This window comes from Paramisgurnus dabryanus, chromosome 1 (assembly GCF_030506205.2).
Source record: "Paramisgurnus dabryanus chromosome 1, PD_genome_1.1, whole genome shotgun sequence".
NCBI lineage: Eukaryota > Metazoa > Chordata > Actinopteri > Cypriniformes > Cobitidae > Paramisgurnus > Paramisgurnus dabryanus.
In genome coordinates this window covers 30,811,261-30,824,588 of record NC_133337.1, presented here as the reverse complement: position 1 = coordinate 30,824,588, position 13,328 = coordinate 30,811,261, and the positions used below count along the sequence as shown (strand labels likewise).

At 38.8% G+C, this 13,328-nt stretch overlaps 1 protein-coding gene across 1 annotated transcript in view; it reads left to right on the top strand.

Moving 5' to 3' along the window:
* nell2b (neural EGFL like 2b) overlaps nt 1-13,328 on the top strand; it is a 59,507-nt gene that overhangs the window by 14,128 nt on the left and 32,051 nt on the right. Inside the window, exons 9-13 of the mRNA XM_065289792.2 lie at nt 1,912-2,014; nt 2,573-2,664; nt 2,746-2,848; nt 6,831-6,965; nt 10,897-11,022. Coding sequence (XP_065145864.1) covers nt 1,912-2,014; nt 2,573-2,664; nt 2,746-2,848; nt 6,831-6,965; nt 10,897-11,022 — 559 coding nt within the window. The remainder of the gene's footprint in view (nt 1-1,911; nt 2,015-2,572; nt 2,665-2,745; nt 2,849-6,830; nt 6,966-10,896; nt 11,023-13,328) is intronic.

The window sequence follows — 13,328 nt, the reverse complement described above, 5'->3', positions numbered from 1 at the left end:
TTAAATTAGGCATCAAACAAACTTGATTAAAATGGAAAGCATAACATTCCCACAATAAAATCTATTCAGTAAAATAAAAAATGTTATGTAGTGTGTTAACAGTATGTGACACTGCACTGCAAAAAATGATTTTCAAGAAAAAAAATCTTTGTATTTTTGTCTTGTTTTCAGTAAATATAGCTAAAAATTCTTAAATTAAGATGCTTTTTCTTGATGAGCAAAAAGACCCAAGAAAATAAGTCTAGTTTTTAGACCAAAAATATGAAATGTACGTGATTTCGTGCATAAAACAAGCAACATTTTCTTGAATTTTTCTTGAATTTTGTGTTTTAGAAAAATGTTCAAGATTTTTTTGCTTACCCCATTGGCAGATTTTTTGCTTGTTTTATGCACAAAATCACTTACATTTGATATGTTTGGTCTAAAAACTAGACTTATTTTCTTAGGCCATTTTGCTCATCAAGAAAAAGCATCTTAATTTAAGAATGTTTTTGATTTTTTACTGAAAACAAGACAAAAATACTAAGAATTTTTTTCTTGAAAATCATTTTTTTGCAGTGTGTTTACCAAAAATGGTTATTTTACAAGCAAAAATATCTGCCAATGGGGTGAGAAAAAAAATCTAGAAATACGTTTTTTTTTCTTAAGCTTATTTTAAGCCACATTCTTACCCCATTGTTTGTTTAAGCACAAATTCACTTAAATTGTATAGTTTTTGTTTAAAAACTAGATTTATTTTCTAAAGTCTTTTTGCTCATCAAGAAAAAGTATCTTGATTTGAAAAAAAAGTCATTTTTTGCAGTGTGGTGATGCCAGAACATGGACACTGCAAAAAATGTATTTTCACTTAGTATGTTTGTCTTGTCAAAATATCTGGCAATAAGGTGAGCAAAAAAATCTTGAAATAAGTTTACTTTTTTCTTATACCACGGGTCTGTTGAATGCTGTATTCTGATTGGCTGAGAAATGTTCCGTGGGTATGCATTCATTTCTGATAACCGCACACCTAACTTGTCAAATGTCTTAAAAATAGGCACCAGAGCAATGTTTGTGGTAACCGTGGTATAAGAGGAATAATTGACTTCGGCCCTTTGAATTATTTGAAAATAATGCAGACCCGCGTCGTGTCGCATTGCACCTTGGGTGTGCATTATTTTCTTATCATTCAATGGCGCATCGTCAATTATTACTTACTTAAACCCTTAATTCAAGAAAAAATTTCTCATCCCGTTGGCAGATATTTTTGCTTGTTTTAAGCACACATTCACTTAAATTGTATATTTAAAAAAAAAAGCTAGACTTATTTTCTTAGGTCATTTTGCTCATCAAGAAAATACATCTTGATTTAGGAATGTTTAGATATTTCTACTAAAAACAAGACAAAAATACTAAGTAAGTAAGTAATTTTTTTGCAGTGGAGAAGATGTTATCTTTATGCAAATGAGCAGTCATGGATTTTATTAGTGAAAATCAAGATTTGTTGACCAGTAAAAATACCTAAACATAGTATAGTATGAAAATATGTATACATTGTAATACATATCTTTGGATAGCGCCTGTCAAATATATGTGCTTTTTTGAGCTTTGCCACGTTGGCTTCCATATAAGAAGATAACATGGCGGCATTTTAATATAACATTATTTATTTGTGTTGAGTCATAAACAAAATTATATACATTTGGGATGGGATAAGGCTGAGTAAATCATTAAAGGATATTGATAATTAGGTGAACTATTTTGTTTGATATGTTACGCGCACTAACAATATAGTGACTTGTGAACGCATGCCTTTAAAACTTCACATGGATTATTATATAGCCAATAAACGTTTCAATCAAACTGATTGATATTTTGCAGAATCGTGACTGTATCTGTGGCATAACAATGATGGTCTATGTTTTTTACTTACAGAATGGCACGGTGGAGTGTGAGAATATTTTCTGCCCACCACCTCAATGCCCCCCTGATACAGCTCCTATATACATGGCTGGAGCATGCTGTAAAGAGTGCCAGCGTGAGTACACACGTACCCAAATGCAAAATGAGGCCGTGCATGTTTACACTAGACATGCATAGATTTAACAACTTGGCTGTTATTTCGTAAACTGTCTTTCTTTTACTTTTCATATTCCTTTATCGTCTCAATTCTGCACCCACTATCATTTCCACCGAATCGTTCTTATAATCATACTGCGGTCCTGATGACAAACTGACCACATCCCTGTGTTGCTAGGTAACCGCTGCCACAAATGCGAATGTCAACACACACACCAACAAACAGTTGCACACTTTCCCTACCCTGGAATCATAAATAAATCAAGGCCAGCGCGCGGCATGTTGTGTTTGAGCGAACATGGCTAATGTGCAGGAGCTAATAGCAGTTTGACTGATGACCGGGGCTTTATTTAACACTCGGCTCTGCTGGGCTTTATCTAACATGCTGATCTGATCTGATTTCTATTTGAATCTCTGTCAACCCCACAAAACAATGTTTCTGGATCTCGATTATCTCATGCTTTGCTTATTTGTGGTGCTTTTTCTTATTGTATCTCTCCTCCGAATCTGTCCGCAGCCGTATGTCTGTTCAGGGGAAGAGTGTACGTGGAGGGCGATCGTAAAAGCATACGCGACTCGGAGGGAAACTGTCTGCTGTTCGAATGCAGGGTAAGTGAGGTCAGAAGTTGGAATCCCTTTGTGTTCGATTTGCAGATTAAATCGAATTAACACACATTTGTTCAAATGCAGGATCGAAGCATGCGTAGGGTCGAAATCACGTCATGTCCGGAGCTGAACTGTCCCGAGTCTGAGCAGATAACACTTACAGACCGATGTTGCAAAGTGTGCAGAGGTGCGACACACACACACAACACACAAAACGCTTTTTATGTCAATGATTTGTTGTATTAAGAGTGTCCAGTTTTGACATACGACAACATATCTGCTTAAAGGCCTAACTATAGTCCATTTTTCACATGTATGTGAGGGTCCGCGTACAGTGCGCGCACATAATTTTCGTTGCACGCACCACCGTTTTTTTTTTTAAATGTGTCGGCTACACATACGCCTACATGACAATTTAGTATGTATCCCAGGAGATGCATTGCATTTCGTAGCAATGCGCATGCGTTGAACGTCTGTGTACACGTACAAGTAAAAGAAACTATACTTTGCAAGGCTGTGCATTCGACCATGCGCGTATGTTCATGTACACATAAAAAACAGACTATACTCTGTATAAGCCTGCACAAAACATCACATATTGTAAAAATGCATAAAAATTTTCAACTTGCGCATTTGCCGTGGCAACGCTCAATTTGCCCCATTCGCGTGAACCAGACCCGCGAATGAGGCAGAATCGCGTCTACCGTGCCGCACTAAATGCCTCATTCGCGCAGCAAGACCTCCACATTGAATTTGAAATCACTCGGGCTTGACGCCTCTACCGCGGCTGTTGTAAAAGCAGTATTACTCTTGCAGCACGTTTTCTAAAAAAAAGCGATGGAATATGCAGGATATTTATGCAATTTCATGCGATGAAATTGTGGGAACTTGCAAAAACTGCAGGAACTTGCAAAAACTGTTTGCAGCTTTTCAATGATGTTCATGTCACATAATCACGTCACTTCATAACGTTCCCATGGCAACAGGGGACCTGGCTGCGCTTGTGTGAAGTAAATGCAACATTTTTCAACCTTCTGCTAAGATATATGTTATTTTTGCTACAAAAATGCGGGTATTATGAAATCATGCAAGCCCCGCATAATTTGCGCACGGAAATCTGCATTTTATGCTGCGAAAGTGCGGCGTATTTGAAAAAATGCGGCCCCCGCCTAAATATGCAGACTTTGCCTGATTATGCTTTGATTAATGTTTCAATACCATTTCTGCATAGCCTGGTCCAACCAGACTCTCGTACATTCATTTCATTTGTACAGAGAGTCTGGCCACGCTAAATTGTAAAGCATTACTTTCGTTAAGGAGGGTCTTCTGTTGAAGTTTAAAACGAGTGGATCTGCCCAGAGTCACTCAGGATCTGCCATAGGCGATTGCTAACGTGTGCTAGTGACGTATATCATACGCCGAAACCGGCCGGAAACAACAAGTCCAAATAATCAGAACAACAAAACTTAGCAAACCTGGTTCTTGCTCCGGCTTTAACTTCTGTATATTCGGCAGTTTTGCAACAACGGACCGAATAGCTTTTCTCAACTCTTTCTCCGCTGCCATTACTGAACTACAACTCAAACTGACGCACGACCTCAACGTCATCGTTCTTAGCCACCCCCCTCTGTTCACCGATTGGACCTGCAGATTTTTGCAGGAGAAAACGAAACTCTACATAGCAGTCCCAGACGTAGTACTGAAGCGAAATTACAATTACGTATGAGGGCGGAGCCAGGCTAATTTCTGCATGTGGCGCTGCGCAAATTGATCTGCGTATGACATCCCGTGGCTCTATAGTACAGCTTTTGTACCGCTCTTGCTTTACTACGATGTCATAGAGTGATCAGTCTGCGCAGGGCTGCATGAAGTCGAACACGTCTATGATTGCTCCCGCAGTAAAAGCGGACACTGTGGATGATGTGTCATGACACCATTGACAGATGACCCTATGAATAGGAGAAGGGCGCTTTTTTACACTGCAAATTCTTTAGTTTCAAACATTTGGGAAAATGTTAGTAGTTTTTGGATATTTCAATGCAAAAATCCTACATATTGTGCCTTTAAATGTCATACTATATATGTTAATGAAACTAAAGTGATAGCTGTACTACACCATCACTATAGACCCTTTGCAAACACGTGACCTAGACCACGTGACGACGCCATGCTGGACGGCAAAATCACTGACGCACTAGGTTGATTAGTAATAGACGAGCGGGATTTTTGATTAGTTTTAAACAGTTTAAATATATATTACACTAAAATACATGGCTTCTTATATTAAGGAAGTTGTTGTGCCGTTATCGGTCGAGGTAGGGCATTTGGTAGGTCCTCACAAAAAGCGCTATTTAGAGAAGTTAGAGATAGCGGGACTGGATACCGACCCTTACCTTCTTCCTCCTTCAATTTTCACGGACCTCATTAAATCGCCGAGTCTGCCCGACTTCAGCCCGCATGATTTGTACCACTATGTGGTAAACGGGATATCCCCATACACTGGTGCTGATCTTAAGGCTTTTAAAAGTCTGCAGAGCTGCCAACTTCTGAGTTCAGCTTTGAGTGAGATTTTTTTTTGGGGGGGGGGGGTGGTAATAATTTTTCCTAACCATTTGCCAATTGATAATAGTGTGGATTTTAGCTATTTCTGTGTTAAATAGTTGGAAAAGACTGCGTTAAAATGGTTCACAATACAAATCGAATCATATTTTAGAAATTAAATTGAATAAAGTTTTTTTCTGAGTTTAAATGCCTGAGATTAGAGTCTTTACTATTATTTTATACACTTCTATTATGCTTTCCTTCTGATAAAAGTGCCAAAAAAGTTCTTAAAATCTAATGAATAGGCTACTGGTCTCTGTAAAATGTATAACTGCAGATAACAGCAGCTTTGATTCAGTTTATCCTGATGATTTGTGATTGGTGATAGAGGGACTGTCACAATCAAATAAACCAAATTAGTAGTTTATATTAAACTAAAGCAACAGATAATGTGTATGTCAAGACCATATAATTATATTTCGTATATATTATTGTTTATAGATGTCAAATATCAATTGACTTTTTTCTCTTTTATTAAAACCTGTCACCGCAAACATCACGCAGGCTTGTACTGCTTGCAAACATGCACACGCGAGTGATGGTTGATTAAAATTGCTGTTTTCTGAGGGTATCTGCGTGCGTGGAATCCGGGCAGGTCTCTGCTTTTCATCCAGACCTTGACGCTTTGTGTGTTCGACTGGTGCAGAGCTGACTGATCGGCATATGACATCAGAGTAACGCGAGAGCAAAGGTAAAGGCGGACCCTTTTGTAACATTTCGACTTGCTCTCGCGGTACTCTGATGTCCTCGCTGCCGAACTTCCTGCGCAGCGCCACATAAAGTGAAATGCTCTTTGACTCTTTGCAGCAAAGTACCAGCAACATGAGAAGTGGTGGCACGCAAAAGACAGTGAAGGTACGCTAAAATATAAAGTGTCAGTACTGCGAGCACTGGTTTAGCTACTTACATCGTGAAAATGGATGTGTGGCGTGAGAGCGTGAGAATGGGGTCAATTGCGATGCGTGGGAGTTAGCAGCTATGATTTATGGTGTCACTGCAGCATTAAACAATAACATTCATGTAAAAATAATGTATTTAAGCCACTTTTCTGTAATGGTAGGTGCATCATAGCAACACGAAATAACCATTTTATGACACTAACGAACACAAACACGTACTTGTTCGGCTTGCCGTCCGTCTACAACATGGCACTTCCACCGTCCGTCATGGCGTCCATAATTCGCGCGAGTAGAGCGTGACGTCACGTGCAAGGGGTCTATACTGTACTGTTCTTATATAGCTTATAGTAATTTTAATTTTGCAAACTCTGTACTAAAATGATTATCTGCGCCATCAATACATTTACGTTAAGGCATTCTGGAGACGCTTTTATCCAAAGAGATGAAAACATTAAAACGTCTTAGGGAACGAATCATTACTTCACTTATGGCTTCTTTCACTGCAATTTGCACTTCACTATACAGTATTTGTATTTATATGCTATATTAATATCTCTCTCCCCCCTATCTCTCTCTCTCTCTCTCTCTCTCTCTCTCTCTCTCTCTCTCTCTCTCTCTCTCTCTCTCTCTCTCTCTCTCTCTCTCTCTCTCTCTCTCTCTCTCTCTCAGGGCACGATTTTTGCACTGAGGGTCACAGCCGAAATTGCGTTGAGAACTCGGACTGCATTAATCTGGAAGCCGGAGCTTGTTGTAGTTGCCGGGAAGGTTACCATCCTCTCCGAGATGACAACGCCTACTGCCAAGGTACTGCTGTGCTCAGACAAACATGCCGATCTACACAACCATCACTGACGCACCTCTATCTGTCTGTTAGTCTGCACGGTATGAAAACAAACAAAAGAAAATCTTAATCCACCAAACCCCCCGCTTTTTCATATCACCTGTTATCTAACCCCCAACAGATTTACTTTGCGATGAGATGCTTGCAATTTTCTGTTTTGTATAAGCAAATAACAGGGTTTTCGCAAATCTATAGCGCGGTTCCACCCGTAAATTGGCTGCAATCATAGATGGAGGGGTTTGCCGCGCTGTCGACTGGTGATTACTTAGCGTTTCGCAGAATGAATATTTCAACACGGTTATTTTCCAGAGGTCTGTAATTAATGCATTGTAAACCCCCTAGTTCACGCTGGGCGAGTTTGGGTGCGCGTGTACAGATGTGAAGGAGGTTTCCTGTGGCTAGATGGCTTTTAATAGGCTGTGTCCATGTCTAAACACACGCAGGGGACTGTGTGATAGATTGGCTTTTACCACACAGAACTAATAACTATTTTTAGGTTTCTGTGCAAATGTGCTACTGTCAAGTAAGACCTTTTATTTGGGCTTGAAGGATTTTTTCCTGCTAGTCTTTGTAATATCTGGCCATACACACATACATCCTTTACAAATAAGTACAGCGGTGGCTTATTTCTTTGATGTATACTATGGTATTGTATTGCATACTTAAAGGGGACATTTCACAAGTCTTTTTTAAGATGCCAAATAAAACTTTGGTGTCCCCAGAGTACGTATGTGAAGATAAAATGCAAATGAGCTGATTTCTGCACTAAATAGCAGTGCTTTGGTTGTATAGTGCAGATTAAGGGGCGGTATTATCCCCTTCTGACATCACAAGGGGAGTCAAATTGCAATTACCTTTTTTTTCACATGCTTGCAGAGAATAGTTCACCAAAACTAAGTTACTGGGTTGATCTTTTTCTCATTGTCTAGGTTGATAGAAGCACTGAGGACCCAATTATAGCACTTAAACATGGAAAATGTCAGATTTTCATGATATGTCCCTTTGAATGATCACTTTATTCATGTGCATCTCATATTTGATTTTATAGCATGCCATGGTATACGAAATTGCAACTTTATCCAAATTGTTTTTTTTTATCCTCCTGTATTCTCCTTCTGATCGTGAATATGTGGTTACTGCACTGGACAGGACCATTTCCAGCAATCTGAGGGTTAATGTGGGTTTAAAACACAGTGAAATGAATTGTGAGGACGATTATATAAAGTGTTCGTGAAGAAGAGAGAGTAGGAGGACCGAAGGACAAGTATGTAACTCTGAAAAGTGCAAAAAAGATGCGAAGGCTGAGAAGAAGGATGGAGAAAGAAACATGGGAATGTAAAGTGAAAAGGTCTAAAGATGTTCTGTGTTTTGTGAGTTTAAGTACTTTTACTAAACAGAGAACTCACACAGTAAAGTACAGTAAATCTTCATTAAAAGGTATTGAACATCTTATTTTTCCAAGGTTGCTTAAGCTTAAAGAGACACTTTACTTTTTTTAATAAAAGGCTTATTTTCTAGCTCCCCTACCGTTTTGGAATCCATTTAGCTGATCTCCAGGTCTGGCGGTACCACTTTTAGCAAAGCTTAGCATAATCTATTGAATCTGATTAGACCGTTAGCATCGCGCAAAAAAACCCCCCAAAGATTTCCGATATTTTTCCTATTTATAACTTGTGATTTTCTAGGCAGACATTGCTAGCACTATACTCTCATTTTGGGCGTAATAATCAAGAACTTTGCTGCCGTAACATGGCTGCAGGCGGCGCAATGATATTACGCAGTGCCCGAAAAAAGTCCCCTTGGTAACTTTCAATAGCAGGGGACTATTTTCAGGTCTTGCGTAATATCATTGCGCCTGCTGCAGCCATGTTACGGCAGCAAAGTTCTTGATTATTACGCCAGTTTGAGAGTATAGTGCTAGCCATGTCTGCCTAGAAAATCACAACTTTTAATTTTCCTGGCGGTCTTAGTACATGATGTAACTACAGAAGAGTCAAGTTGTAAATAGGAAAAACTCTTTGGTTATTTTTTTAGCACGATGCTAATGCTCTAATCAGAGTCAATGGATTGTGCTAAGCTATGCTAAAAGTGGTACCACCAGACCCAGAGATCAGCTGAATGGATTCCAAAATGGTAAAAATCAAGTGTTTAACTTTTAGGAAGCTGAAAAAAGAGCATAAGTGGAGTGTCGCTTAAAGGTCAGTTCACACTTATCCAACAGACGTGTCCATATCCATTGTTTCCATAAGGCTGGCTTACTTCTCCTTACATCCAAAAACAAACTTCTTCTTTCGTGCCATAGTTGAGTCTTGATATAAAACGAAGGTGTTGCATGAAGCGAGGCCTGCGACTTCTAGCGTTGATTGACGCGTGGTCATGCTTTATGGGGAAGTGCCCATACAATACATTTTACATAACATCTACCCATGATACGTAAGATGTACCCATGTTCGAAAAAAACTTTACAAAACTTGTACGAACATTCGGCACAGAAATACTCTGTCACACGTCCAACTGCTTTTTTGACACTTTGCCTATGTTTAACATGAGAAAACCAACTCTTGAATTGTGTTATTAAGTCAGAATGCATGAGATATCGTTAACCCCCCCCCCCCTTTAAAGGGATAGTTCGGCCAAAAATGATATTAAACCCATGATTTACTCACCCCCAAGCTGGTCAAGTTGCATATGTCCATTTTCAGACAAACACATTTTCGGATATTTTAGAAAATGTTTTAGATCTTTCAGTTGATTAAATGTAATGTTACGGGGTCCACGACCTTCAAGTTCAAAAAAAGTGCGACCATCCTTCACAAATTAAATCCAAATGGCTCCAGGATGATAAACAAAGGTCTTCTGAGGGTAATCCGCGCAGTGTTGTTGTAGAAATATCCATATTTAAAACTTTATTAACGTAAATAACTACCTTCCGGTAGCGCCGCCATCTTAGTCAGCATTCAGGATGAGAGCTTACGCAGCCTACGGAGGCTACTCTGCTGCTGCTCTGTGCCCCCGCCCTCCGAATTTGTCATACGTCACTAAGAAAAGTGCGTACACTACGCTAATACTCTCTCCTGAATACAGAGGAGTCTAAGATGGCGGCGCTACCGGAAGGTATTTATTTCGTTAATAAAGTTTTAAATATGGATATTTCTACAACAACACCGCGCAGATTACCCTCAGAAGACCTTTGTTTATCATCCTGGAGCCGTTTGGATTTAATCTGTGAAGGATGGACGCACTTTTTTTGGACTTGAAGGTCGTGGACTATGGGTGGACCCCCTAACATTACATTTAAAAATATCCAAAAATGTGTTTGTCTGAAAAACGATGGACATATGCAACTCGGACAGCTTGGGGGTGAGTAAATCATGGGTTTAATATCATTTTTGGCCGAACTATCCCTTTAACGTATAATGTATTTTTGGGGGGGTGGGTGGGGTGGTCGGTGAGCTACCTCCCTGAAATGATTTATTGCGCTTGTGTGCTGCATTTGAATAATATGATTTTCGGCATGACTATAGAGTACATTATATACTGTATAGTCTAATTCACAAGAATAATCCATTTTGGTTTGTGAATTATTTTGTTTATTACTTTTCTTTGCTCGATAATCTGCACTCGGGCACTTTCACTTCGCCGCGTCTCTCACAGAGTTGTAGGCAGAGATTTTAAACATTCATCAAAATGTTCAAGATGGTGTCTGTGTTCCTGTTAGTTTACAGTCTCAACAGTGTCAACCGTAATGTTCCTCAAATCACGAAGCGTTAATGACTCTCTCTCTTCCTACACTCTTGACAAATGCTGTTAATGGACTGCAGCTGCAGTGTGAATGATGGATCTGCCAAAGTTTCTTCCCAAAAGTCGTAATACAGAGCGTATTTTGTTTTGCAGATATCGATGAATGTGCAGAGGGGAAACACTACTGTAGAGAAAACACAGTGTGTATGAACACGCCCGGCTCCTTCATGTGCGTGTGTCGCACCGGCTACGTTCGTATTGATGATTACTCCTGCACGGGTGAGTACATGAACCCTCTTGTGGGCCTTTATCTCTTTTGAGAGGGAAAGGAAATATTTGGCAAAATTATTGATGGTTCTTGGATCAACCAATCAGAATTTGGGAAAGGGAAAAATATGGGTAGGGACCCCAGGTCTACTTGGCACAATGCAATTAAGCTTCAAAAGCTATGCAAATCTTTATATTTGTACTAAAGAGACACAGTTGCTTGGTTTTGCACTTGAAGCCCTAAGTGAAATTTCATCTGCCTAAAATTGTAATTAAAAAACAATTTTGCGCCGTGTCAATTTTTTCACAAAGTAATTAAATTCGTTAAAAGGAAGGTAATTTTTTGCTTTGGGACTACATGAACTATATATTTTTTGGCCCGTTTAAATTAGCAGTGGATCTGTAATTCCCAGAATGCTTTGCATGCACTGCATTAGGAAAGTATATTTTGACATTATGTGTTTTTAGTAAAAAGAAAAAGTTCTTTAATGTTTATTTACATTGGAGATTTAGAAGAGTTTGTGTTTTATTTATGAGTTAAACTAATAACACAACCCAATATTTTGCTTTCAGTGTTACATTTCTTGTTCCTGGAAAATTGGTGCATTCAAGTTCAATTACTTACAAAGAAAAACAAACAAAATGTTCAGCTTTAAAGAGCACCAATGGTCCGATTCACAACTTTTTTCTTTGGTGTGTAAGTGTGTATTAGTACATAGCACCTAGTGGATAATAGCAAAAATATGGATTGCCGTAAAAACTCGTCTTTGGCAGGGAACCATTTTCTCTTAATTGACGAGGTAACTTGTCAATAGCGGGGAAAGAGTTAATAGATATTGAGGGGAAGTACACAGCATATACACTCCCCTACAGTAAAGGATTATTAGCGACACCATACTAATACTGTGTTTGACCCCCTTTCGCCTTCAGAACTGCCTTAATTCTACGTGGCATTGATTCAACAAGGTACTGAAAGCATTCTTTAGAAACGTTGGCCCATATTGATAGGATAGCATCTTGCAGTTGATGGAGATTTGTGGGATGCACATCCAGGGCACGAAACTCCCGTTCCACCACATCCCAAAGATGCTCTATTGGGTTGAGATCTGGTGACTGTGGGGACCATTTTAATACAGTGAACACAAGAAACCAATTTGAAATGATTCGAGCTTTGTGACATGGTGCATTATCCTAGTAAGTAGCCATCAGAGGATGGGTACATGGTGATCATAAAGGGATGGATATTGTTCAGAAACAATGCTCAGGTAGGCCGTGGCATTTAAACGATGCACAATTAGCACTAAGGGGCCTAAAGTCTGACAAGAAAACATCCCCACACCATTACACAATTGCATTAATGAGAAATTGAACATGTGTTCCTAATAATCCTTTAGGTGAGTGTATATTTAAGAAAATCTGCACCTGGTCAGCAAAGTGCTGCTTTACCAACCACAGTTTGGTTTTAATGCAGAAATTGGGCTCTTTTTTAACTGGATCTTCTCTGAAAGGCATTTCATGCTCAAGGCAGCTCAGCTGTGTTATTATTATTTCTCAGGCAGTTTCTTACCTAGTGGTTGTGCATAGATGATGACATGTGTTCGCTTTAGTGCTGTGTTGTTGTTCTGTAATGGAATGGGTTGGATTGTTGTATAAAGGCATTATGAAAATAAACTCCCTGTAAAAACCTCATTGCTTTCTATCTGTTGCTTTTATTTGGGAAAACCTTGAATGGCCTGGTAATACGGTTAAACTCGCTGGTTAATGGAAAAATTCACATCAGTCGCTCAGCATTGTTTGTTCTACCTAATGCAAAGTTACTTTTATCACATTAAAGCTTTAAAGATTGTTTGTAGTTGTTTAACTTGCTACCTCAAAATCTAAAAAGGGATAGATGTATTTTTCTATAAAGTAGAGCTCCTCACTCCCTTACCAACAGACAGTGAATGTTTTTAATTAAAAATGAGACAATAGTATATTCAGTTGCATTAGTGTGCTAAAAAACACATTTAGAAAAGCTTTTAGGCCAAAATTAACCAGTCAGTCAGATGGGGCTTTGTTTTTGTGATGTCACATTAACAAATAATCAAAACCGCATGTATAATGAGAAGGAAAATTAATAAAAAAGGAGATTATGTATTTTATGTTTTATTGTACGGTGTTCACACACTGCCAACACACTTTATTCTCTAAACACCTTGTAAAAGTGGATTTTGCATAATAGGTGCCTTTTAACTTAATATTCAGATTTTTTGAAATACAGTAACTGTATATAGTTGTGTTAGCTAACACTTTTATCTTGGCATATTGTGTAAGCAGTT